At 37.6% G+C, this 27,267-nt stretch overlaps 1 protein-coding gene and 1 long non-coding RNA gene across 6 annotated transcripts; both read right to left on the reverse strand.

The window, feature by feature from the left end:
• Positions 1–1,397: 1,397 nt before the first annotated feature.
• Positions 1,398–5,998, reverse strand: hey2 (hes-related family bHLH transcription factor with YRPW motif 2). The gene is made up of 5 exons (XM_051875380.1): positions 5,329–5,998; positions 4,113–4,191; positions 3,925–4,008; positions 3,687–3,768; positions 1,398–3,273 (listed from the first exon to the last, which is right to left on the reverse strand). The coding sequence occupies exons 1-5, from the start codon at positions 5,577–5,579 to the stop codon at positions 2,606–2,608; spliced, it is 1,164 nt and encodes a 387-aa protein (XP_051731340.1). The 5' UTR covers positions 5,580–5,998; the 3' UTR covers positions 1,398–2,605.
• Positions 5,999–7,367: 1,369 nt separating this feature from the next.
• On the reverse strand, positions 7,368–21,446 carry LOC127502349 (uncharacterized). Of its 5 annotated transcripts, none has more exons than XR_007926821.1 (6): positions 21,083–21,446; positions 20,131–20,280; positions 19,769–19,866; positions 16,456–16,516; positions 16,183–16,301; positions 7,368–7,926 (listed from the first exon to the last, which is right to left on the reverse strand). It is a non-coding gene; the product is annotated as an uncharacterized LOC127502349 (long non-coding RNA). The 5 variants fall into 5 exon arrangements; XR_007926820.1 differs by lacking the exon at positions 7,368–7,926 and adding an exon at positions 15,417–16,020 and having other exon boundaries at positions 16,484–16,516; XR_007926819.1 differs by lacking the exon at positions 7,368–7,926 and adding an exon at positions 15,417–16,020.
• Positions 21,447–27,267: the final 5,821 nt, after the last annotated feature.

The following is a 27,267-nucleotide window of genomic DNA, read 5'->3' on the forward strand; positions in this document are numbered from 1 at the left end:
AATGTTGTAGTGTCAACAAGGTAAAACATAATGGGGAAATTGTACCATAGTATTGTATTACCATAGTATTACTATGGTAGTACTACTATGCTACTATACATAGGTAATACCATAGGATTTACATGGTAAATATATACAGTCAAACCAAAATTTATTCAGACACCTTGAACATTTCATTCATTAATTCAGTTTATTCACTATAGTTTAAAAAATGGTAATAAAATATGACAAGATTTCAGAGTTAAACTGTGTCAGAAAAAAAAAAAATCTTAATTATGTCAGATAACACTTAAGCAAAACATGGTCAGGTCAAAGTGTCTGAATAATTTTTGGTTCCAAATTTTTATCAGTTTTACTGGTAGTCCACTGTATGAAGAATTTTTGGGTATGTCACAGTTTACTTTATTTTGGTATCCTTACATACACAAATTAACTATAGTGTCCGGCACCCACTAGTAAAAATATATAAAAAATGTCTGAATAATTTTTGGTTTGACATTATATATATTGAAGATTAATAGTTATTAATATTAATTATTTTTAATTATATAATATTAATGGCATGGTGTCATATACTTAGCTTATTCACTTGACATCTTTACGGTCTGCAATTAGAGAAAATATAGAGAGCAAATATCTTATTTTAAAATTCACATTCACATGCTCAAAACATCCTCTTTAATACATTAAATACACCAGATAATACCAAACAATTGAGGTTAAAAATGACTGCGTGCAAACTCACTGTGCCCTAGAGCCTAGAATATGATCTGTCTGAGCTGTGATCATATCTATATGCTGCTTTTATCTTGTGGTCTGGAATATAAAGCACATAGTAGTAGCTAAACCATTTTCATGTGTGGAAAGTAATGAAGCTGACAGGCTTACTGACCACGTTCACACCACTGACTCTTTGCCCGTGTGATGTTTTTGGGGAGATCATGTGCGGCCTTGATATATGACGGCCACTTCAAAGGCAGGGGCCCGGCGTGAGAACCAGCCGCTCTAAAGCAGATAACCGGCGGATTTATGGCCTCGCACTTTTCCCATGATTGCCGGTGGGTAGCAGGCGCTGTTTGCCTTAATCCCCATTCACTTGGAAATGCTGATACTTTTTCTCTTAAGGAATTTAATGGTGTGACAGTGATTTACTAATGTAAATCTGTCTAACAGACCCTGGCATAAAGGGAGTGGATTAGGCCGGCATAAAGACCCATCTTGGGGAGGAGTGACTGGTGTTGTTGTGCTTTCATGTGGCGCACACTACTGCAGTCCGACCGGCGGTTTGTTCACGCCCGCCAGAACAGCTACATAAGTTTTGACTTGAGCTGTCCCTGAGGGACCAAGGGGGACCTTGAGGGACCGTGCCTTCAAATAACAGTAAACAGCAAAGGAGAACTGCTTAAATGTTTTTAAGATATTGTTGCAGTGTCAACATACATGGCATTGAGACATTTCATAAACAAAAGGGAACATATTTAAAATTGCTGGTGACTATTTAACAACTTTGACTATTGATGTATGCGTTTTATTCAATAAATGTGTTTGTAGCTTACTTTAAAGTTTGTCGACAGATTTATAACTGTTGAAGTGGCACTTGTAATTGCAGTTGTTTGTTTGACTACATTGGCTTCTTTTGCATTATTAGAAAAACACATAAAAGAACGCAAATATTTTTTTCCACCATACAATTTCAAGAACTCAAATTATGCTATGGGAAAACAATTACTTTCTCTCATAACATTCCACGATCTGTTGTGGTGAAGGCAAATGGAATGATGGTTTTAAGGCATATGTGTCGGAACAAAAAAAAAAAACACTCAGTTTCTTCATGGACATCTGTTTTTTTTCTTTTTTGCATAGAAAAAGGTTACATCTTACAGAGCGTGGTAGGGTTATTAAAAAGGTAACAAAGTTACAGTAGTAGAAAATCTCACATATGAGCATTAGTGAATGTTATTTTAAAAAACTTTCAGTAGGCCTATTTTGTAAAGTGGAGAAGATCCCGCCCCGCCCCCCCCAAAAAACAGTAGTGATTGAAGTGCATCATACCAATTAACTCATATGTCTAATTTCAATATAAACTCTAGTTACAATCTTACACATATACAGATTTACAAACTGGATTGTTAAATCATAGATTACAAAACTGATTCACACCTCACTTTAGTGATTATCTGCAAAACCTTTGGTTTGTTTTTGAACAAGCTGTTTTTTTAAACTCTAAAGCTACTGTGTGTGTGTTTGTGAAAATCAGACAATATGCTTTTCTATTGTGAAATATCAAAGCACAGATATCAAATGCAGCATTTTAGCAGTGTTTATGCAGGCACTGTCCCACAGCGCAGCCCACAAAGTTAAAAAAAAGTAATTTTCTTTAAAAATGACAATCACTCTTCATCCTTATGGGTGTCCACGCATTGTGATGTGCAAAAGTCTTTCTTTCCCTCCCAGAAAGTTGGCTTATTTGATGTTGCATATGTGCACGAGAAGTGTAGAGAAAAAAAGCCCATGGTGCTGACCAAAGCAGGCACAATAGCTATTTTCTTTCCTTTATGTACAAAGTGTGGAAGACGTCCAGATGCAACAAGAGCAAATCCAACACTTAAAACGCTCCCACTTCAGTCCCCCATGGTCGATAGGGTTTACTGCTGCTTCCGCTGTTCCCGCTGCTCTGTTGGGATGTGGTGGATGTGGAAACGGAAGAGCTCACGGTGGAAGAAGCCACTGAAGATGCTGTTACACTGGGGCTGAAGAGCGGGAATCCTCCAGGAAAAGATAGAGGGAAGGTTTGCGCCGCAGCTGCGGCGGCCGCTGCGTGAACGGTTGCCGATATTGAAAGCAGTGAGGTGGATAGCGGCGGTACACAAGGAGCGACACTGCCTGTAGAGGGCGCTCTGAGTGCGGAGTCACTGTGGGTGAAGGAGGAGGTCAGCAGGGCTGCACCCCTCTGAGGAACCTCAGACAGCCTGCTAGAGGAACTTTCTGAGGAAGGAAGTCCGCTCTGCTGCAGAAATGCAGTGGGGATGGGATGCAAAGCGGCGGCCCAGTGATGCGGGTGGAGGGCCTGCTGGTGATGGGCTATGGATGTGGTCATGGCGGCCGCTTCCCTCTGCGAGGCGCAGCTGCTGAGGTGAGAAACCAAGCGGACGCGGAGGGGGTCACTGGAGTCCAGACCTTCCACAGAGCTCAAATACCTCGCCACTTCAGTTAGACACTCACGAAAGCCGATGCTCATGAAGTCCATGGCCAGAGAATGAGCATCAAAATATCCTGAAAGAGACAGAGAGAACGATTCAAATGTGAAGCTTTAATCATGATGAATCAAATGCAACCCCACTGTGTTCGAGAGGCTAAACCTAAGCAGAATGGGATTGTGACCTGACCTGTTTGTATATTTGTTTTCTCTCCCCTATGCTTCAGTTTTAACACTCATTGGAAAGCCCTAACAAACCCCCAACAGTGCAGCCTGTGAATGCGGCCCCACTCCCCTCCCATGGATTTATGAAAGCAAACACAATCCCAGGGTCAAGTGCTTCTTTTGTCCTGCCGGCACTTTCCCACGAGTTCAATCCTACCATTAACATTGATTTCCACTTTAATCTGGTCAAAAGGGAACTCCGTGCTCAAATTTCACTACAGCTTTAGGTGGAGTGCAAGATGGGAGCCAATAACAAGCAGTCTACCTTTTCCTCCTGTGGCCTGAAGCATCTTCAAGTGATCCACTGTCATCTGCAATATTTCCGCTTTCTCTAACTTGGCAGATCCCTTGGGAGAAGAAATCGGATATGTTTTTAATATGATAGCTTTGATGAAATAATGTGACAACATCCTCTTCCACTTACATTTAATTTATTACAGTTATTATTATTAGAAATAATACTTTCATAAAGCGTAATAAAGCACACAGGGATGTGAACTCACCTGTTTCTCAAATGCTGTTGGCACCAGACGACGTAACTCTGATAAACTATTATTTATTCGGTCCCTCCGTCTTTTCTCAATTATCTACAATATATAAAATAATCAACAGAGTATAATGTATCAGAGTTTTGAATAAAGTATTTAAAAGATTTGAACAAATATGAAAATTCTCAAAAGTTATGAATTACCCCTCTCCGCTTCTTCCTGGCCATGACTTGGGATGTTGTGGTAGGTGAGCCACATCTTATAAATGAACCGTTGCTTTGACTTTGGGGGAAAAAAGGGATGAAAACTTATCATTGCACTGTAAAAAGTGTTCATAGTTACCTTTAAAATGACTTTTTTTAATTCAGTTGTATTAAATTATATTTTGATTTTCGACTAACAAAACCAGGGGCCAGTTACATAGCTTCTAAGTTAAGACTGTTAAGTTAAGAAAGTTAAGAAGTAGTATGGCCAAACAGCAATTAGTTTGGAATAATCAGTCTTACTTTTCAGATTCAGATTAGACCAATCTACCATTTTATGTAGCCGACTTAAAAAAAAAAAAAAAAAAGTTATTACCAGTCTTGAAGAAAATAAACAGATGACTAACTTGTAAGACTAGTCTAAGCAGTTTATGTAACTGGCCACAGTTCATTTAAATATGAACCACATGAAACATATTTTAGGTTACCTAAAATGTTTGACAGTGATAATTGGTAACACTTCATTAAGCCTTTTACTTGTAAGTAAATGCATAATGCATAAAATACCATTAATATCTATAGCCTGCATTCAAAAAGTTAGAAATGTCTATAACACTTTACAATAACGTTTAGTAACATGTAAGCAATACTTTAAAACATGGTAACATGCAATTGATATCTAAAGGATCCATTTCCACTTGATTAAACCCATCAAATTATTCTTGGTGCAATCTAATGTAATCTGTTTGATTTAGTCATATTAAATAATATTTTGAGTTGAATTAAACCAGTTCATTCTGATGCTCATTTTTAGGTTGCATGACAGTATACAAGTTACAAACTTTTAGTTAACTATAGTAGTTTATGTACATTCACCATATATGAAAAATATTAAATTAAAATGTCTATGATACTATCAGTGACATTTTAACTATGGAACTGTTGAGCACTACATAATAATGTTTAATTGTGTTAAAGTATTACCAAAGCTTTTTTGTCATACAAAATGAGTTTATCTATAATGTCTAAGATTAAAATATTAAAATTACAATTAATAAAATGATAAATGAACTAGAATGTTTTTAAATAATAAGTGTAATTATATTAGAGGCCTATATATATTTATACATTTAATATAAGGTCTAAATAGAAAGATAACACCTAAAAGTGAATCCTCAGCTAGAGAACAACAAACAACCATCTAATGCATGCTTACCCCGAGTAGTTATTCTCGCTGCCCACATCAATAGTTTCATCCATGTCGCTGTCGGACGTGCTGTCCTCACAAGGCCGCTTCATGATGCCGTGCGCACAGGTACAATCACCAAACACTCTGAGCGTCTTTCCCACGAACCGCTGGAGCCTCAGTCTCGCATTCACGCCCACGTCCTGCTTTGGGAACACCCACCGAAAAAAAAAAAAAAGAAAACACGCCCCGAGCCACCGAATGGAGGTCTCAAACTTCATTCCCCTGATAATTGACTCTGCCCAGCTTCAGCACTCGCGTTCTGCACCCGAGGGCCCCAGAAGCGTGAGAAACACTTTACACAAGAAAGGCGACGGTGTTTCAGAGCCTGACTGAGCTTGGACACAGTGTGCAGATAGGCAGGAAATCTAGGTAAAGGGTTTCTGGCAAGGCTAATTTGAGGATGCAGAGTGGCTTGCCAAAACGTAGTCAGGTTTATTCAGTGTGCGAATTATTAAGGACGGAATTTCTGTCAGTAGTTTGTTTAGATTTGTCTCGCGCAGCCCAAATTGTTTTAGCGTCACTTTACACAGTTAGCTAACCTTCAAATATCTTGAAGAGAACAACAATAATTAATGTTATATATTTATTTCAAATCTATATTAATATGAAAATAACGACATAATGTTTTGTCGACTTACCATCCAACACAAGGCGATCAAGCTCTGCTCACGTGACTTTTGTATTTTTTCACATTTAGGTTACTGAAAGGTAGTTTGAAAACCCCATTAAAACGTATACTCGTATGTAAAACAAAACAAAACCATATTTATTTACCTAATAAAAGTTATTGTCATTAAAAAAAAGTTACAATTGGTAAAGTGTAAATTACCTTACCATATATAGTAAAAAAAAAAAACAGTATATTTTAGAGACTACATATATTTTTACAAGTATTTTTATAAGTAAAAACTACCTTAATTACCTTCTAAATATGTAAAAAAAAAAAAAAAAAAAAAAAAAAATCTATATTATTATTATTTACCATTAAAGTACTGCCTTATTAAATATTTGAAGGAGGCAGTATGCCTACTTTAATGGTAGAATATTGTAAATAAATACATAAATAAACCAAATAAATTAGTGTTATGCACTTTTGCAGTATCTACAGAGTGGACATACCGAATCCCTTTAAAATGTTTCAATAAACATTGATTATATTGAGATTATAGAAGTTTTTCAAGTTGTTAGAGAGCCTGTCTTGTGTATTTCATATAGCGCAAAACGGTATGTTGACACACTGAACGAAATATATGCATACACACAGAGACAGACACACTTTCACACATGGGCTCCTCATCTAGCTGGAGGCTCCAGCTGTAGTGAATTTCCTGGGTTAAACAGTGAAGACGGCACATTGTTTGGGCTCACAAAACCCCCCCTTTGTCATGTGCCTTCCCCCTGGTGGAGCGTAGCACAGTCTCCCAGGCAGCCCGCCAGTGTGATGACTCGTTCCCACAGCTCGAGCCCTGCGCTGAAACCCAATCACCATGTGAGAGACGGCCAGGAACACAGGGAGGGCCGGCAGGGCCGCTGCCACTGGGAGGTTACCGCGAGCCAAGCGTCACCCCCACCACTGCGGCCGCAGCTCGTAACACTATTCAACACATTGTTTGTTTATTGTATTTCCAATTTATCTAACATGATATAAAACCTTAGAAATATCCAGTTGGAATCGTGGAGGAGGGCAGCTTATGACCTTTCACACATAGTGTTGAATTGAACTATATTTTGTTACTTTTATCCATGAACTTGAGAGAACATTCTTATGTAAATGTCTACAATGTAACATTACAGATGAAATTCATTCATTCTTTTACTTTAAAAATATACTTAAAGTCTTTGCATGTCAAAATAAAATGACACTTCTGTCATACCACCCAAGAATTTCTAAAAACAACCATCATAACTAAAAATAAATTTGTATAAAATTATAAATAATAAATAATATTAAATATTAATAAATAATTTAATTATTAATAATAGTAATTGTAATATAAATTCACTGTTTTACTCCAAAAAGTATTATACTTAAAAATATATAAATGTCTTATATATTTCACAATACAATAGCAAACCAAGTGGCATTTAAAGAATGATAGAAACACACTCAACATTTCACAAATAAATTGGAGGTTTTAAATGGTAAAAACATTAGATATACAGTACTGTTCAAAACAAAGAAAATATATTTGGATATTTTCATGTTTTCAAACACACCATGCCTTTAGTTAATGTGACGAACTACACATGTGGTTATTCTACTAGTGTGAACTTGAGGGGAACTGATTCATACACTCCTTTAAAATGAACTTGAGACTTTTTGGCTAAAATCTAATGCAATAAAAATCATAGATTTTAAGTATGATTTAACTGTCCAAAACTTTATCATCTCCTAAATTAATGACTATTATAAAGACACAAACCTCTGTACTGCTGAAGGGTTTCTGCATCACCCATTGCCTTTAACACCCTGCACCAGATCCAGTCTTCACCACAGATAGCTCCAATCAAGCTGTCAACAGCCTCTCATAGCCCAGGGCAGGCTGCAGCTCTCCCAGGTGTGACCTAAAGTATATAAGGGCTAATTAAAGCAGTCTGTCCGGCTTCACAGACCCGGACTTTCCCTCGTTTTCCCGTTGATGGATATGCCCACTCAAGAATTTTCAAAGTTCTTTTTAGGATAAATAAAGACAGTATAATGAAAATATTGAGCATATAGAGCAGGCATACACAAGCCCTAAAGGTTTGTTTCACTCTATTTATTGCATGTTGTATATTGTTATTGTTCAACACATCTACAAAAAGTCTGGGTCTTCTCATATCTATGTTTAATTTATTTATTAGTTTATTTTACAGGGACAGTACACATTATTGAAGTCTCTGTAAATGGACAAAAGACAATAACGATAACTGTAAAGTTGTAATAAATGTTCTAATTCTGTGTGAATAGGGAAGTCCACACCACAACTATAACGATAACGGCACAGAGAAAGTTTTTTTTTTTTTTTCCAGCTGATGAACGATAATAACATTGGCAGCCAATCAGAATTCAGAGCCGGAGCATTTAAAGGGGCAGACAGCAAAACTGCAGCACGTGCTTATAATACAATGGACATTATTTTGCGTAGGTGTGGATACTAATATAGTTATTATAATTACCGTTCTTGGAGTGAATGGGCCTTTAGTAGATCTGTACACCCTGGATAGAATCTTACAGGGTCATACTAAAAACAAATATAAAATAAGTCAAAATTACAAAGATTAAAAAAAAAAAAAATGCGTGTGTGTGTATATATAATATATACATATACATTATATATATATATATATATATATATATATTAGCCACCCCTCCAAATTTTTTAATTCAGGTGTTCCAACCACTTCCATGGCCACAGGTGTATAAAATCAAGCACCTAGGCATGCAGACTGCTTCTACAAACATTTGTGCAAGAATGGGTCGCTCTCAGGAGCTCAGCGAATTTAAGCGTGGTACCGTGATAGGTTGCCACCTGTGCATTCGTGAAATTTCCTCACTACTAAATATTCCACGGACAACTGTTAGTGGTATCATAAAGTGGAAGCAATTGGAAACAACAGCAACTCAGCCACGAAGTGGTAGGCCACGTAAAATCACAGAGCGGGGTCAGCGCATGCTGAGGCGCACAGTGCGCAGAAGTCGCCAACTTTCTGCAGAGTCAATAGCTACAGACCTCCAAACTTCGTGTGGCCTTCAGATTAGCTCAAGAACAGTGCGTAGAGAGCTTCATGGAATGGGATTCCATGGCCGAGCAGCTGCATCCAAGCCTTACATCACCAAGTGCAATGCAAAGCGTTGGATGCAGTGGTGTAAAGCATGCCGCCACTGGACTCTAGAGCAGTGGAGACGTGTTCTCTGGAGTGACGAATCACGCTTCTCTGTCTGGCAATCCGATGGATGAGTCTGGGTTTGGCGGTTGCCAGGAGAACGGTATTTGCCTGACTGACTCCAAGTGTAAAGTTTGATGGAGGGGGGATTATGGTGTGGGGTTGTTTTTCAGGGGTTGGGCTTGGCCCCTTAGTTCCAGTGAAAGGAACTCTTAATGCTTCACCATACCAAGACATTTTGGACAATTTCAAGCTCCCAACTTTGTGGGAACAGTTTGGGGATGGCGCCTTCCTGTTCCAACATGACTGCGCACCAGTGCACAAAGCAAGGTTCATAAAGACATGGATGAGCGAGTTTGGTGTGGAGGAACTTGACTGGCCTGCACAGAGTCCTGACCTCAACCCGATAGAACACCTTTGGGATGAATTAGAGCGGAGACTGCGAGCCAGGCCTTCTCGCCAACATCACTGCCTGACCTCACAAATGCACTTCTAGAAGAATGGTCAAAAATTCCCATAAACACACTCCTAAACCTTGTGGAAAGCCTTCCCAGAAGAGTTGAAGCTGTTATAGTTGCAAAGGGTGGGCTAACTCCATATTAAACCCTACGGATTAAGAATGGGATGTCATTAAAGTTCATGTGCACGTAAAGGCAGGCGTCCCAAAACTTTTGGCAATATAGTGTGTATATGTGTGTGTGTGTGTGTATATATATATATATATATATATATATAATCAAATATACACACACAAAACAAATAGAAAATATGCATGGTATATAATATTATTATTACATATATCTTTATATTAGATATTATGAAAAGAAGGTTTCAGTCATATTTGTTTTTTTTTTTTTGTTTTTTTTTGCATTTCATCCTTGGCTTATTGAAAACAAGTGCTAGTGATATCAGTCCTGGGCAGGGCTGCAAAACAAAAACCGGAATATGGCCTCCGCCAAGTCTGCCACGGCCAGCATAGAGCTACAAGCTAGTCAGTGTCACCTCTGAGACTTCTCATAGCATGTGGCGAAGCAGGTCCAAACTTGGGACGCAACATAGTGCAAACGTTTGTGGATATTTGTGTGTGTTTCTTCTATTCCCAGGCAGGAGGAAGGATTCCTTTCATCCCAAACATGCTTGCTTGGAGAAGGCGGGCGGCCCTGCCCCTGGGCCCGGCGAGAGGGGCCCAGCCCTGATGTGCCATGCTATCAGTGGTTCCCAAGGCTGGCCAGCCTGGGAAAAGCTGGGTGGACCCGTTCCAAAATCAGCATTACATGCATTATTGTTCTTACCCTCCCAGAGTCCCAAGCACACAATGAAAACAACAGCAACAGCCACAATCTCAAGCCCTTCTCTGAACACAAGGCTGCCCTTAGTCACTCGCAAACTGCCTTTTTAAAACCAAGTTAACTGCTTCATGGCAACGGACACTGTTGCCTGGGCAGCAGCTTCCTCAGCCCCGACTCTTCCTTGAGAGTACACTGACCTGTTTTAGATTCAGGGCAAACAAACATTTGTCCTGTTAAATTAAAGTATAGTGCAAGTAAAATGGTTAGGAAAACATGGGGATTTATTGCTCTTCAGTAAATTCACCCAAGAACCAGTGGCCAGCGGCATAAACCGCCATTATGACTAAAGACTTAGTCATAATTTTTTTTAAGACTGTTAATAACGGAGTCAGTTACATGACATAGATTGGTCTAATTTGATACCAAAAAATATGACTGATTGCCTTGGTCACACTAGTTCTTAAGACACAGTCTTAACATAATGCCTATGTTTATCAATTTTAAGCTAGTGTTATGATAGCCTAACGGGAAAACCCTGCTTAAAAACAGCTTAAACCAGTCTAAGGTGGTTTTCTGGTCCTCAAGTCTGGCCTAATTGGCGTTCATCTGGCATGAACAGCTGACAAGTGTTCAAAACCTTTCTAAAACTAGTTAAATAAAACAGCCAGGCCAGTTAACCACATTAGGCCGGCTTAAACTGGTTTTTAAGAAGTTTCAATACAACGCCTGTACCAACAGAAGTAAAAGAAACTAGGAAGTTACTGAGATCATAATCACTTCATGTTACTCAAGGGATGTTCTTGTGATTAGTGAATGAAGTGTGCATGAATGAAAAATGTTTGCTAATCAAAAATAAACTAGTTACTGAGATCTAGTGATAACTTTTGTTTCCTTGCTGATCAGACACCAACAAAGATTATGACTAACATGATTGTTTTCTTTGATGACTTTCTGGAAGGTTTCATTTCAGCGCCAAACTGAAACAATTAACCCCTGAGTAAATAATCTACTTCTTTCTCATTGTTATCCAATCTGTTCAAGACAAATGGGCATCTGTTTATTTTTCCTGTCAGTGGAAGAGCAAACAGTTACAAACCGACGATATCCTAGGATTGTGGACTTCTGACTCCAAAGTCATATTATAGGTGCTTTATTAGTGTTTAAGGTCACAGAGAGACAAGCAAGTGCATCCTATATCAGGAAGCCTTGTGCGTCTCTGGAGTGAAATATTTGGCTTTTAGTCGGAGCGCCGGCCGTGAGTCGGAAATCCTGGGAAGCGAGTTCATGGCAGACAGGCTCCAGGCGTCGTATGGGCCAACGTTGAAGAGAATGGGTCAGAATAATAGGGCCCTTCCTGCCATTCTCAGATTCAGGGCAGTATTTCTGTCACGGCTTTCCATCGTACTGTGTCTGGCATTTTGCTTCGGCACCCATCAACCCGCATGCTACGCTCAGAAACACGCTAATCTGCACTGCAAGTGCCATTTGGCTCAACACAAAGTGTCTGTCAGAATTGTGTCAGCGTCAGAACAACATCATTGTGTTGATTTTGCATGGCTATCAAGGGAGCGTATACTCATGTAAACAAGTTTATCAGTCTTTAAAAGACATTTTAAACTCTGCTATAGTGTGTACACGGTGAGGGCTAACAATACAAAAATTGCATATATGGAGTGAGAACACACACAGACAGGTGCCCCTTCTCTACTTCCTGTCATATGACCTGAGCTTCCTGTCAGGATACATGAGCTTGAGGAAGCCATAGGTTTCCCCTTCTGCATTCGGCTCTCATTGTTAAAACACTGTTACCCAATTGTTAAGCATCCCTTTATTCACTGTGGCACCTTCGTTATTTGCACAATAGCTTAGTTTCCATCTAAAACCCACAGTTTTAGATGCATTGTCAGCTCTTCAAACAAAATTCTAGAGCTAAATACTAAAATAAATTAACATTTTGTGGCGTTTTTAATTTCCATACCTTCTGAACATTTGATCCGAATGCTCAAACATGCCACAGAAGTGCTTGTAGATCATTTTAAGTAAATTTAACCTACAGAAATACAACAAGTTTCAGTTAAGTTCAGCAAACTCATCCGTTATGGATAAATGTTTGTATGTCATGTCTTTTGTCAAAAGCTTTATTTATTGAAATCAGGATTGGGATTTCAATTTAGAATTGGTTCCCTTTCAATTTTATGATTTGAAATTTGAACTAAATTTGTCACACCCCACATGAATTAGATTGGAATGACAGGAAGTGAACTTCACTGAATTGCAATTCAAAGAAATTCAACATAAGCACTGAATCTTGGCAAATGGAGTGTTCTCCCGACCAGGTTCACAAAGGTTTATAAACATCATATTATAAAATATTTATTAAATATAATCCATCCATCCAGTTAAAATTTCAATTTCACTTCCTTGCATTCATACCTTCATTTCCATATCCTGTTTGCTACCTCAATTCAAACTCAATTCCAAATTCAATTACTAAATCAATGAAAAACATTAAATTTAATAGCATTCTCAATTAAATTCTGAATGCCGCACAACCCAGATTCAACTATTCATACATATACATATATTAAACATCAACAGTTAGCTACTATTTTTCCAACATTTTCATTCAAGACAAGACGAAACTTAAACGCATTGATGTTGCTGTTTGACGCCAAAAATCGTAACAGTTTAATCCAATTGCATAAGCAGTCTGGCTCGGCTCCCATATCAGTGGCTTCTGGCTCGCTCTGCTTGCAGGGAAGCAGCTGCCCTGGACGCCCCCAGTCTGAGCAGACAGGCAAATGTGTTAAAGTAATTAACAGACAAGAAAGAGGAAGTCATCAGCTACACATTAAGTGACCTGACCACTGTGAAATCACTACTCTAGACGGCAGGATACAACCACAGTCCGAGAAAGAGATATGCTTTCACACGTGGCACCAGTCAGTGAAGGCCAACAAGATAATCTTCCCTTCTACATTAAAAACAAACAGAAGAAAGGAGGGGTGTCCTCTTGGGACACCTGTGCTAATCATTACTGGTTGTATATTATTATTTATAATATATATTTATTATTTAAATATTTTAACAAAGTTAATATATAACCCTCTTGAAAGATACATCGCCATTGTTAACATTTATCTGTGAAGGCGAATTTTGTTTTTCAAAACATGAGCTTGTGCACAGTTTATCTTGTGCTGTGACACAAGATAAACACCTAAAAAAGTAATAAGGATTGTGAACTCAGTCTGGCCTCCAATCTTTCCCTCAGTTTTAAGATGGGACTTTCTCCTCATACTTAGTTTGGGTATCACAGGCCCTGAGGAAGCACAAGGTTAGAGAGAGATCCAGGAAAGAGCTTTCTTCTAATCTCTACCAGGGTAAGACCCCACAGAGCCAAAACACTGATATGGTGTGTCACTGCCTGGTGATAAACAATGCTGCATATTGTTGTTTTGGGCTGCACCCTTTGGTTCTTTATCAGCAAGCATCCTTCCACTCCCCATTATTGTGAAATGGCAATGGGTGTGCTACTGAGTGATGGACTTATATAATGAAGTTGATCATGGTTAAGAGAAATTCAACACACTTTGGGAAAATAGAAAGTTTATCATTTACTCACCCTCAAGTTGTTACAAACCTGCATCAGACAGTTGACGGTATCCATTGACTTCCATAGTAGAAAAAAAAAAATACTATGGAAGTCAATGGCTACCGTCAACTGTCTGGTTTCCAACATTCTTCAAAATAACTTCTTTTGTGTTCAGCAGCAGAAAGAAACTCATACAGGTTTGGAACAACTTGAGGGTGAGTAAATGATGACAAAATTTTCATTTTTGGGTGAACTATCCCTTTAAGGCCCGTTCACACCAAGGACGATAACTATAATGATAAAGATATCATTCTAAAAATCATTATAAATACAAATGAATAGTGTCCACGCCACAGCTATAACGATAATGGCACCAAGAAATGATAACGTTGGTTTCTCTTTCAGAATGATTTTATTCCAGCTGATGAATCATAAAAACATTGAGAGCCAATCAGAATCCATCCTGCTTTAAAGAGCTCAAGCATTTAAAGCGGCAGACAACAAAACTGCAGTGCACTTAGAATAAACAGAACTATATTGTCCGCTGGCGTGGACAATAATATAGTTATTGCTATAGTTATCGTTCTTGGAATGAACAGGTCTTTATAGCGCAATAATAGACCGGAGCGGGGAAAAAAACTCTGTACAGAGAAAACAGATGAAATGAAGCATAAACATGTGATTCTGTGATCAGAATAAATGTCTTTTCAAAACTAATTCAGACAATTAAAAATTGAAGCAAAATATTCAATTGTGTCTGTGGATATACAGAATGCCTAGGGCTGGACGATTATGGCCTAAAATCAAAACCTCGATTAAATGAACATTTTACCTTGATTATGATTAATGAACGATTATTTTGTTTCTATTTTTTTTTGGTCTAACTATTTTTTAGTCTAACCGCACGTGCGGTTAGACTATGTGTTGAACCGGCGTTCACCTCCGTGTTGCTTTTATGTCACTGACTGGACAGGGCGGAGTCACGTGGCTACACACACGGTAGTATGTTTTTAAGGGGGAAGTATTAACAGGATTAAAAAACCGAAATAACCGACATGGGAAAATTATGAGTCTCTTATGTTCACCAAGACTGCGTTTATTTGATCAAAAATACAGTAAAACAGTAATATTATGAAAAATGATCACAATTTAGAATAACTGTTTTCTATTTTAAAATATTTTAAAATTTAATTTGTTTCTATACATTTTCAGCAGTCATTACGGTCTCCAGTGTCACATGATCCTTCAGAAATCATTCTAATATGCTGATTTTGTGGTCAAAAAACATTTATTATTATCAATGACAAAACAGTTGTGCTGTTTAATATTTTATTCTGGATTCTTTGATGAATAGAAAGATCGGAAAAACAACAGCATTTATTTAAAATAGAAATCTTTTGTAACATTATATGTCTTTACTGTCACTTTGATGACAGCAAAGTAAAAAGTATTCGTTTCTTAAAAAAAAAAATCTTACTGACTCCAAACTTTTGAAAGGTAGTGTATCTTAATATAATGTTTGGAAAATCATGTAGCTAAAACTCACAGCTAATTTGTGCTCGAGTGACTTTTCCTTCTCCAGCCACTGTTTTCACATAATCACCAATTTTTAAGGTGGCTGATAGCTTAATCACTGATTTTTGGGGGCTCAGATGAAAGACAAGGTGACTGAAGTCCTGTCTGCGGTGATAATGAGTTTCAAGTACAAGATTCAAGAATTTCAGACTAATTTTGAACTAGTCTAAATCTACATGTGGTTTATTTTAGGTCCGATTGGCTGGCCCCCCGTAATTGTTTTGGAAGTCCAGACACTTTGACTTATCAGTGCAAGCAGTTGAAAAGCAGTAGCGCACATGCTTGACCCGAGGCCCTCTGGTCTTACTGCTATCACCCGAGACAGCACTGTTGAATCTGGGGGAGAATGTGACAACAGCAGGCTCAGTTCATCTTATCAAGCTGAGTGAGGGCCACCAGCTGACCATACGCAGACCCCAGATCAGCAACACGTCTGCTAAATCTTTATACACCCTGCAGGGGAAAACCTGGACTGAGGGTCCGAGCCCTGGAAAATACCTGTCATCAGAATAGCCGCCGCGATCAGCTGCAGGAATCTTGCTACATTCACACCAGGAGAAACGTAGAGGGAGAGGTGTCCACGACAGCTCCCAGACACTCTCACGCTGTCTTTCCCACTGGTAGAAAACACACAAGAACTTGTCATTGTCTAGCAAAGCTGAAAAAGTTCAATAAAATGTATTCTTTGTACAGAAATAGACATATAATCCTTTTAATATAACTGTAAGCCACAATTTAATTTATTTAAAGTGCATAAAGAAAATAGTTCACCTAAAAATAAAAATCTGTCATTATTTACCCATCCTCATGTCCTTCCAAACCCGTTTTATTTCTGTTTAACACAAAAAAGTATTAAGTCATATGACTGCTTTGAGGAACAGAAAATATTTCTGTATTTCAGTGATTTACAGTAGTTTATGTGCAAAATGGCTGTACTGACACATATTAATGCTACCACATAGGTACTGACTGCAAGAAAGCATCTTATTCAAGAGCCTAAGCTGGTTTTGGTGTAAATATTGTGTGGGTTTGTTGTTTGCTTTCATGTGCACTATATTTTGTAAATAAACATAGCACAGTCTGAAAATTGAATAAAGGCTACACATAAAATTAAGGCTGACGTATAAGGTTTCCACAAAAATCCTTTTTTCAACATTAAAAATAATAATAAGAAAGGTTTCTAGAGCACCAAATCAGCATATCAGAATGACTTCTGAAGGATCATGTGACACTGAAGACTGGAGTAATGATGCTGAAAATTCAGCTTTAAAAAAAATGACATTTTAAAATATAGTCAAATAGAAAACATTCATTTTAAATTGTAATAATATATCACAATACTGTGATATACTTTTGAATGAAATATCAATAGCTGGTTGCCTCACTCCTGTAGCAATTCTCCACCCAAACTCAAGATATATTTCTATCATCTATTAATTAACATACTTTAATTAGGCAGACCAGGAGGATAATTTATCATATTTTTAACCTCATGTATTATGAACCTCTGATTTTGTGAATGGGTCTTTTCATACAAACAAGCTAAAATTAGAACTGTTTATTGTAAGCTTGCTGATAGACTCAACTATATGATTAAAACATATTCTTTTGCATTTAACCCATAAACTCTGTAAAAATGAGAACTACAATAAAATGGATTTCGAGAACTAAATTATCCCTAAACCAAGAGACTTGACTTTTCATTTTAGTAGTCTGCCACACGCCACAGGTTTGTGATGTAAATATTGTGTGGGTTGTGAGAGTTGATTGTTTGCTTATGTTTCAACTATATACCTCATAAAAAGGAATATAGAAGCTAAATATTATCAACTTTAAATGAGCAAACTATTTACATGATGACTATAAAGTTTAGACTGTAAATGGCAGCTCAGTTTTTGACTAGGCAACAGGATCATTTCAGCAATCTAACTGCTGCCAAATACTGTATTTTTTTCTGCAAAACAAAACGTCTCCAGTTGCTATGTCCTTTTTTACAAAAGACACATCAGTCTCATTCATAAAGCCATCTTGCCATCTTGGATGGAAGTGTAGTGAGGTACTGTACAGAATGGCAACAGCTGTGGCTTTCATTGTTTATAGCCGCACTCTCATTCTTCCTGTAATATAGTGGTCAGCCTACATTACAGGTCAAGCTCCTCTGGCCACTCTGGCTTTACTGCAGAAGAGTTTGGCGTTCGGTCAGAGATCAGAGAGCTGGCTTCCAGAGGGGGTCAGTAAGGGTAAGTAGTTGGCGCTGACAGGCAGCTGGCAAAGACCACTCTGAGAATATATTGCCATGCTGAAGAATGATCAATGGCTAGTAAGAACAGAACATATCAGCTTCATTTGCATAATTATACTGATACTATACACTTCTATTTACTATACACTTCTATTCACTTTTATATTGTAACAAAAACAATCTATTTCAAATAAATGGTGTTCTTTTGAACTTTCTACTGGATCTAAGAATCCTGACAAAAAGTACCACTGTTTACACAAAAATATTAAGCAGCACAACCGTTTTCAACATTGCTAATAATAAATGTTTATAAAGCATCAAATCAGCATATTAGAATGATTTCTGAAGGATCATGTGACACAGAAGACTGAATTAATGATGCTGAAAATTCAGCTTTTGGCATCACAGTAATTTTAAAATATTTTCAACAGAATAGAACATGGAATTTTACAATGCTCTTCGTTTGATGGTAAAATTGATAGTAGTCATTTCCTCATGTCGTTCTAAACCATATTTTGTTTTTTAGTGACAGAAATCTTTGAACAGATCTTTTCCATATAATAACAGTATCTAGTGACCACAGCTCTCAATCACCAAGAAGAACTATAAAAGCACCATAAAAACAATTAACAGTGTTGGGGGTAACACATTACAAGTAACTTATGTAATCAGATTACATTTTAAAGTAACTAGTAAAGTTACTTTTAAATTTACAACAAAATATCTAAGTTACTTTTTCAAATAAGTAATGCAAGCTACTTTGTTTTCCCATGTATTGACTGACAGCTCTCCTATCCCCATGTTGAGTGAAATCGTTGAGTACGCAACGAGGTACGCAAATCTGCAATAAAAACCTTTCACTTTTTGATGTGAAAGGGCCTTTACATTTGCTAAAAATAGAACTTTTTTGTTATGAAAAATCAAACAAGCAAGCCCAGCCCAGCCGAGAAAAAGTAACGTAAAAGTAATGTAACCATTATTTTCCATAAAAAGTAACTACGTAATGCAATTAGTTACTTTTTTATGGAGTAAGGCAATATTGTAACGCATTCCTTTTAAAAGTAACTTTCCCCAACACTAGTAATAAAGCATGCAGTATCTTTGTAAATGAGCAGACCACTATTTTTCAGTCGCCTAAAATAAAATCGTGTTTATGCCGCAGGTTTGAGACAATTTTCATGTTTGTGTGAACTATTCCTTTAAATGTTTGAGGGAAGTTTAGGGAATCCCTGCAACCCTTGACACTTATTTGTGAATCTGATAAGATAAATGATCGAGACAAGAAGGGGAAGCAAACCCTTGACACTCTCTCACTGTCTGAGCTGCTTATATCATAAGGGTCTCTCTCTCTCTCCTTCAGCCTGAATGTTTACTTTGGATTATACTAGATGCTTCCAGAACTCTGAGAACTCACATCCTGATGGACAAGCTGATATGTCGTGTTGCACTCAAACTTTCATGCACTTCCCTATAGAACACCTAAAAAGACCTCAGTAGCTAAACTAGCTGGATATAAAGGTTGTAAAACATGTAACAGACGCTTCTGCTAATCTTTAATGACATTTCCGTGATAATTAAAGCTTGTGGTGTTTTGCATGACAGGTGCTGGTCAGGTCTTTCATGTGTGAATTATAGACTATAAAACAAGACATGAGAGAAATTGTGTGATGTCACACCACTGGTACGAGACACATCTGATTTAATACATTTAAAATATCATTTATGACTTAAAAATAAAACGACTCTTGCAGCACACTAGAAATGTACTGAATTAACATCCACAACATTTCAATGATTAAAAAGATGCTGAAACTTTAAGCCATATAAAAATCCATTACATACCAGTCTATATGTGCCTCCTGTTCCATTAGTTCATCTCACTGGTGTCCAAGAAATACATTATGCTGATTGGCTTGCCATCCCATCTGCCAGAAGATAAACTGCATGAGAATGTAAAAATGACACATACTTAAAAACAGTGAATGAAATAATAACAGCAACTATCTGCAAAAAAAGCATCCATCCAAAATGCTGTATTTTTGCCTTTTGTGTTGATTATGAAAAGTCCCTAGGACAGTGTAACAGTGGTCTCTGACCCTGTGTGGTGGTCTATGAGACAGAGGGGGTCAAAAGAAAAGTCTAGATGTGGCTCTGAAGTTGAAAGTCTATGGGGTGTCTGAGCAGCCCTGTTTGATGTAGCTCACCATGGTTGCTGCTGCCGCACGCCTGTGAAGATGTTTTTGTGTGATGGCAGCTGGAGACTCAATCGGCCTCTCTCTCACAGAGAAAACTGCATGGGCCATTCCGACTGAGGAAACGGCGTTATGAGGGTCTTGACCCGGAGCTGGAGAATGCTGTGGGTTTGAGATGGTGACAGATATGAGCACAGATCTTCTAGGGACAGTGTTCACTTAACAGCTTTTTGGACCACAAAACCAGTCATAAGTCACATGGATATATTTGTAGCAATAGCAAACAATACATTGTATGGGTCAAAATTATCAATTTTTCTTTTATGCCAAAAATCATTAGGATATTAAGTAAAGATCATGTTCCATGAAAATATTTTGTAAATTTCCTACCGCAAATATATCAAAAATTTATTTTGTGAGTGGATATGCATTGCTAAGGACTTCATTTGGACAACTTTAAAGGCAATTTTCTCAATATTTTGATTTTTTTGCACCCTCAGATTCCAGATATTCAAATAGTTGTATCTCAACCAAATATTGTCCTACCGTAACAAACCACACATCAATGGAAAGCTTATTTATTTATTTAGCTTATGTATAAATCTCAATTTCAAAAATTTAGTGGTCAAGGGTCACTAATATATATATATATATATACACACACACACACACACACGTTCACAGACTTTATACAACATGTAGCCTACTTATTCCGTTAACATTTTATTTAACATTTTTATAGGCTAATTTTTTACATAGGCTACTCAAAGTTTCATATTTAAAGCATGAAATTTTACAGCATAATTTTTGCCAAAGTAATTTATGTGGAAAAGCATTATTGTCTCTTGCAGTTTGATAAGTTTGCAGCTTATGTGCCAGAGTGTAAATACGGCATTAGACTAGCCAATATCCCGCTCTTTGGTAAATATGGAAACAAGGGCCCGCTCAGAGAGGTCTGACCAACCGAGCGGCGGCTGCTGCTGCTGCTGCGGTGTCCGCAGCGGTCGGTGGTGCTGTTGAAGCCGGTGAAGGGAGTGAGGCAGAGGGGGGTTATCGTCGCTCTGTTGGGAAAATAACAGCCCCAAGGTAGACCGCGGCAAACAGGAAGGGTGTGGACAGGATCCGAGCGCAGCTGCTGCCGCTGAGCAGCGTCTGTTCCCTCCGACTTTGATGTGTGGGCACACCGTGCTCTGTGCCACGAGATAAACACTCTGGGAGCGAGGAATTGTTTGTGTTACGCATAGCTCCGTAATGACATGCAGCCTGTGAGAAAGTCAGCTGCCGCCGACAGCCCCGCGGGAAGCACGTGTGTAGACCGTCGACCCTGAGCTAATTGATGAGTGATGTCATTGATGAGTCATCGGTGGCTCCTTTATAACCTAAATAATATTAACATTTTTAACCAACAATTCTTTTTTACAGTGTATTCTCAGCTCGACTGTTTAAACATTTTACTGTTTAAATCCATTCTGCAGATTTCAACATATTTTCCAAAATCACCACAAACTTCAGCAGATTTTCAAATGGGCTTGCTTGAAAACAAACAAACGAAAAAAGCTGACACATAATATTAACTTTTGCATTTGTGTGGGATGGTGTAATGTCCTTTTACTTCTACTATTTTCCTGTGAGGCTGGCGGTGTTGGAAAGCACCCCTGTTGTCCTCTCCAACACTCCATAAAACCTTACATTCACCTTGGGAATACTGGATGTGGAGAAAGACTTGTGGCATTGACTGGGAGGGAGGCGGACATTCTTCAAGGGTCTAAATAAAGTCTGTGAGACACTCTTTCTCATGAGCCCTGCATGTTGACTCATGAAGCATCAACAGAGGGCAGAGTGTGTGTGGCCTTAAATCAACGCTCAGCATTTGAAACAGAGTGTCTGAGTCAGTCTGACAGAAAACAAGTGACTGGTCTAGTGGTAGCAAAGCACTGCATGATCATATGGAAATAACTATATGTGTAGGCTTGCAGTTCTGCATGCTGCATGTTAGACTAAGCGCTCTCTTCCAAATGGAGGGTTGCCGGTTGTTTGGCTTCATCCCTCATTGGTCATCAATGGTCAGTTAGACCACTGGCTTTTTAAATAGGCCCCTGGGGTACTAAAAAAGCAATTATGAACAAGCCAGTTTGCTCAGTCTGTTTCAAGTACTTTTCAAGTTTATTTTAGTGGCACTTTGGATAAATAGGACACAAAATAACACCTGAAATTCTTGAATTATTTTTATTATTAATAATAAATGGTCATTGGAAGTCCTAAAAAACTTCAGATTATTATCAAGGTCAAACTAAAAAATATTTAGATATGTTATTTTTTATTAATTTTATATGAGGTTTTATATATATATATATATATATATATATATATATATATACACATGCAATGTTATGCATAAATATTAATATAGTATAAATGTAAAAAAAAATGAATTAATAAAAGATAATTTATAATTTAATATAATTCATAATTTAATTGCCAATAATAATTTAATGCGTAATTTAATGTGTTCTGAGACAATTCTGAGTCAATAAAAAGTTTATATATATATATATATATATATATATATATATATATGTAGCTGAATTTAATATCAATTCACACTGAACATATTTATGAAAAGTGCCTGTCTTTTTAGACCAATAATTTAATTTATCATTTATAAATATAATTTATAATTTAATTGCCAGAATGGGTAACAGGGTTGTGTGTTACAATTTTGAGTCAACAAAAAGTTTATATATATATATATATATATATATATATTGGAAAGTGCCTGTCTTTTTAGACCTTGATTTACATTTAACTTTGATGCCTAAAGTAGCTACTTGATGTTGAATCGCAAACTTTATCAGTCACAGAAATGTCATGGTAAGCCTTTCAGTGTTTTGGCTGGTCAACATTTACTGACGAGAAAAGGGCAAGACGTAATTGTGTTTTAATAAGAACTATACTTCGCTCATTAATTGTGGTCATCTTTCCAAAGAGATCAGTGCATCAATGTCAGTATCAATGTCCTTCAACACAATGTCTGTTTTATGCTGAATACAAGCTTTTCAGAGCCAGACCCCTCTTCCTCTGGCACTCTTCATTGTCATTTTCACTCTCTGGCTTGTGACACTTTTGCGGTCTACTGAGTAGACAATGGTTTTTTTGAGCCATTGTTTAGATCTATTTATAAAGCGAGAGAGTGGTGAGAGACAAACAAGCTTGCAGGTCCCATAGGTATTGCTGTAACCAGTGTTTCCAAAGGCGTTAGTGTGCCATAAACCTCTAATTAGGTAATTGGGAATAATGGAATATTGTATTTGTTTTGACCAGTCATCATGAGTTCCCTGTTATTTTGTGGTATTGCGTAGAATCAAGAACATGCAGCACTGGGAAAATGTTGAAGAATATAACTTTTTTTTTTATAATCAGCAGACAGATCATACAGCACACATTGCCATGGGAACTGGCAAAGCTTTTTGAAAAAAAAAAAATGTTTTGTGGGTTTTAGCGGTGTAGTATGCAGAGTTCAAAATGTTAAATATGATCTGTCAGACTTGGTTATACAGTATGGCATAAAAGTGATGCAGACAGCGGTGCCAGCGCAGGAATGGTTTCGCAAGCCAGTGATTTGTTATTATAATGAAATCAGAATTATTCATTACAAATTACCATTGCAATAGGGCTTTTGGCTAGCTGCTTGCCATTTCCATATTTAAATCGGCCATATAAACCTAAATCTTATTGACAGTGCATGACAGAAGTGTGTAATTCGGTCACGTTTGATGAAGAAAAGCTCGATTATCTGAGTTCATGGACTACATCGCTGTCTTTCAGGCATGTACAAAACCCTGGCCCACTTATAGAATGAGAGAGGGTAGTTCGTTTTCGGGCACAATGGGCCAAACCCGTCAGCGCAGTGCGCAATTATGCAAAATCAACCAGCTACTTACACGACTCAGGCCTTTATTTGCGTGACCTCGGCGTGTCAGAGCATGCATTGTGGCTTTGCAACCCCACACGTTCCAGAGATGCAAGCAGTGGGGTGCAGGATGCAGAGTCTTAGCTCTTGCACATTCCTGTGAGGAACGCAGGGAGTGTGGGAAAGACCTTGAGGTTGGATCAGCTGATTCATCCTCATGTTTAATTCTTGGTACAGTTTCCATTTGTGCTGGGGGTCTGGCTCCATCACACAGAGTTCAGCTCGATCAGAATATAGACAGTGGCTGTCGTGACTTCTAAATTGCTTTGATTGTGCTCATGCAAATGCATGTAGCATCCTAAATAAATGGTCTTTATATGTTGAACTGAGTTTCAAAGACTCGCTGAGAGATATACCGGGACCACCGCCACACTAATCAAAGGGAATCACTGAGGCCTTATAGAGAAAAGCCTGAACAAGTCAATGAGAGGGCTTAGCTGATCTCTATTTCTTTTAAGGCATTCAAAAATGGCCTTTTATTTTCCCTGGTTCGTAAACAAGCCATAGATAAAAGAGCAACACCATAAATCAATTTGTGTGCAAATATATTTTCGCAAAATGTTTATTGAGTTTTAGTGTTCATGTAGAATCTTTTCAAATTAGCATCCTTAAATTATACTGTAATTAGTGAGTGAGAGTGTGACAGTGGAAATTAGAGCGTCTCAATGACGCACGAGAATAAGCTGAGGGAGTTTGCCACTCAAATGACTGTGAGAATTGTGTGGAGGTTGAGAATGTAATTATGCGTTCCATGAAAGAGAATGCCTGCGGTGGGTCAGTGATGACTTACTAGTCATTTAACAATAACCATTTTACTGCCAGAGCTAAAAGATTTCTCAGACAGCACTCTACACAAAAATTCCTGCTGGCAGCTGGAATTTTCCGGAAAAAACGGAACTGGTGCCGCGTTCGTTTCGTAAGTTGAATAAGGAAGGCGTAGGACATTCAGCGTAAGCTTTTTGAAGAATACGGAATCGCGTTCTGGTGGAAGCACTTTTGATGTGATCATTTGTGCCTATAAAGCATATACATTTTGATTTTTTTTAGAAAATGACCGATCGTTTCACTAGATAAGACCCTTATTCCACGTCTGGTATCGCTTAAATCCCTTTGAAGCTGCACTAAAACTGTAATTTTGACCTTCAACCGTTTGGAGACCATTGAAGTCCACTATAAGGAGAATAATCCTTGAATGTTTTCATCAAAAACCTTAATTTCTTTTCGACTGAAGAAAGAAGGACATGGACATTTTGGATGACATGGGGGTGAGTAAATCATCAGGAAATTTTTATTTCAAAGTGGACTAATCCTTTAAAGGGTTAGTTCACCCAAAAATAAAAATTCTGTCATTAATTACTCACCCTCATGTCGTTCGACACCCGTAGGACCTTCGTTAATCTTCAGAACACAAATGAAGATATTTTTTTATGAAATCCGAGTCTGTCCTACCATTGAGAGCAACGCAATTTTCACATTCAAGGTCTAGAATGATAGGCAAGACATCATTAAAGTAATCCATCCAAGTGCTTTGTTTGGGGGGGAAAAAACGTAATTTTCCTCTTTATTTACAAAATAAAGTAAAAGTGACTTCACAGAACAACTTAAGAAATTAAGGTTTCTGAAGAAAATATTCCAAGATTTTTCTCCATATAGTGGACTTCAACAAGGTTCAACAGGTTGAAGGTCCAAATTGCAGTTTCAGTGCAGCTTCAAAGGGCTCTACACGATCCCAGACGAGGAATAAGGGTCTTATCTAGTGAAACGATCGGTCATTTTCTAAAAAAATAAAAATGATATACTTTTTTTTTTATCACAAATGCTCATCTTGCACTAGCTCTGCGATGCACCACGCATTACGTAATCACGTTGGAAAGGTCATGCGTGACGTAGGCGGATGTACCATGGTAGAGCGAAAAACTCCATCTCATTTTCTCCTCCAACTTCAAAATCGTCCGACATCGTTGTTAAAGGCCGTTTGACTTAGTCTTTGCACGTTCGTTTAATAAACACTTGCTCTGTATTTCCGCCTACGTCACGTGTGACCTTTCCAACGTGATTACGTAATGCGTGCCGGATGAGCATTTGTGGTTAAAAAGTATATCAATTTTTATTTTTTTTTAGAAAATGGCCGATCATTTTGCTCGACAAGACCCTTATTTTTTTGGCTGGGATCATGTAGAGCCCTTTGAAGCTGCACTGAAACTGCAATTTGGACCTTCAACCCATTGTACCCCAGTGGAGTCCACTATATGGAGAAGAATCCTGGAATATTTCCTCAGAAACCTTAATTTCTTTTCGACTGAAGAAAGAAAGACATAAATATCTTGGATGACATGAGGGTGAGTAAATTATCAGGAAATTTTAATTCTGAAGTGAACTAATCCTTTAATATATCCACCTACTTCAAGACTAAAATCTGCTTTGCACCCTAAAATATACCAATTACCACATGAGTAGTAAAATAGAAGGCCATTCAATAAAAACTGATTATGAACAATGGATTATTTTACAGGATAATTATTGTCTTGGTAAACTTAATATAATTTTTCTCCGATTGCAGAAAAATAACTTATAGTTAACCAATTAACAGGACTTTTTACTGTAACATTTTACCTTTTTTCCCTTAAAACAAATTACATTATGAACATTTTACAGTACATCATTTTAGTATCATTTCTTGAAAAGATAGAACAATATATTGGTTGTAGGCAATATTCATGGATTTAGTGGATTTAGCATTGCAATTTGGTAAAAGAGGAGAAAAAGCTAAATGGTTGGATAGCAAAAGTTTAATTTAAAAAAATCATTTTACATTTACATTTAAATCTACAGGACTGGGAATGCAAAAAAAAAAAAAATGTTTAAAAATCAGTCTAAGAACACTTTGTAAATTCTATTATCTGAATGTTTAAACCACCTGCACATGAACTCATTGTAAATAAATAATTTTTAACCGCAAAGCTTGCTAAATGTAAACTGCACTATCCACAAAGCCCCCTGTCACTCTGGTGGTTAGCTCACATAACTAAAGATCACATGACCGGGGAGCAGGTGAGCATATGCTCCCACCACCTGTTTAATATTTAACAGTGGGAACGAGGACTTTGAGGAAGCCCCATGGCATCTGCAGTGTCTGTGTTTCTGTGGTAACGTGATTGTTGGTGCTTGTTGGAAGGCAC

The sequence above is a fragment of the Ctenopharyngodon idella genome, chromosome 20 (assembly GCF_019924925.1).
Source record: "Ctenopharyngodon idella isolate HZGC_01 chromosome 20, HZGC01, whole genome shotgun sequence".
NCBI classification, from domain to species: Eukaryota; Metazoa; Chordata; class Actinopteri; order Cypriniformes; family Xenocyprididae; genus Ctenopharyngodon; species Ctenopharyngodon idella.

Excerpts from the sequence above, each read along its gene's own strand:
- hey2 (XM_051875380.1), bottom strand. The coding sequence starts at position 5,579 with ATGAAGTTTGAGACCTCCATTCGGTGGCTCGGGGCGTGTTTTCTTTTT. Across the intron at positions 4,009-4,112 it reads CCAGGAAGAAGCGGAGAGGG|ATAATTGAGAAAAGACGGAG; the intron begins GTAATTCATAAC and ends TATATATTGTAG. Across the intron at positions 3,769-3,924 it reads CAACAGCATTTGAGAAACAG|GGATCTGCCAAGTTAGAGAA; the intron begins GTGAGTTCACAT and ends TCTTCTCCCAAG.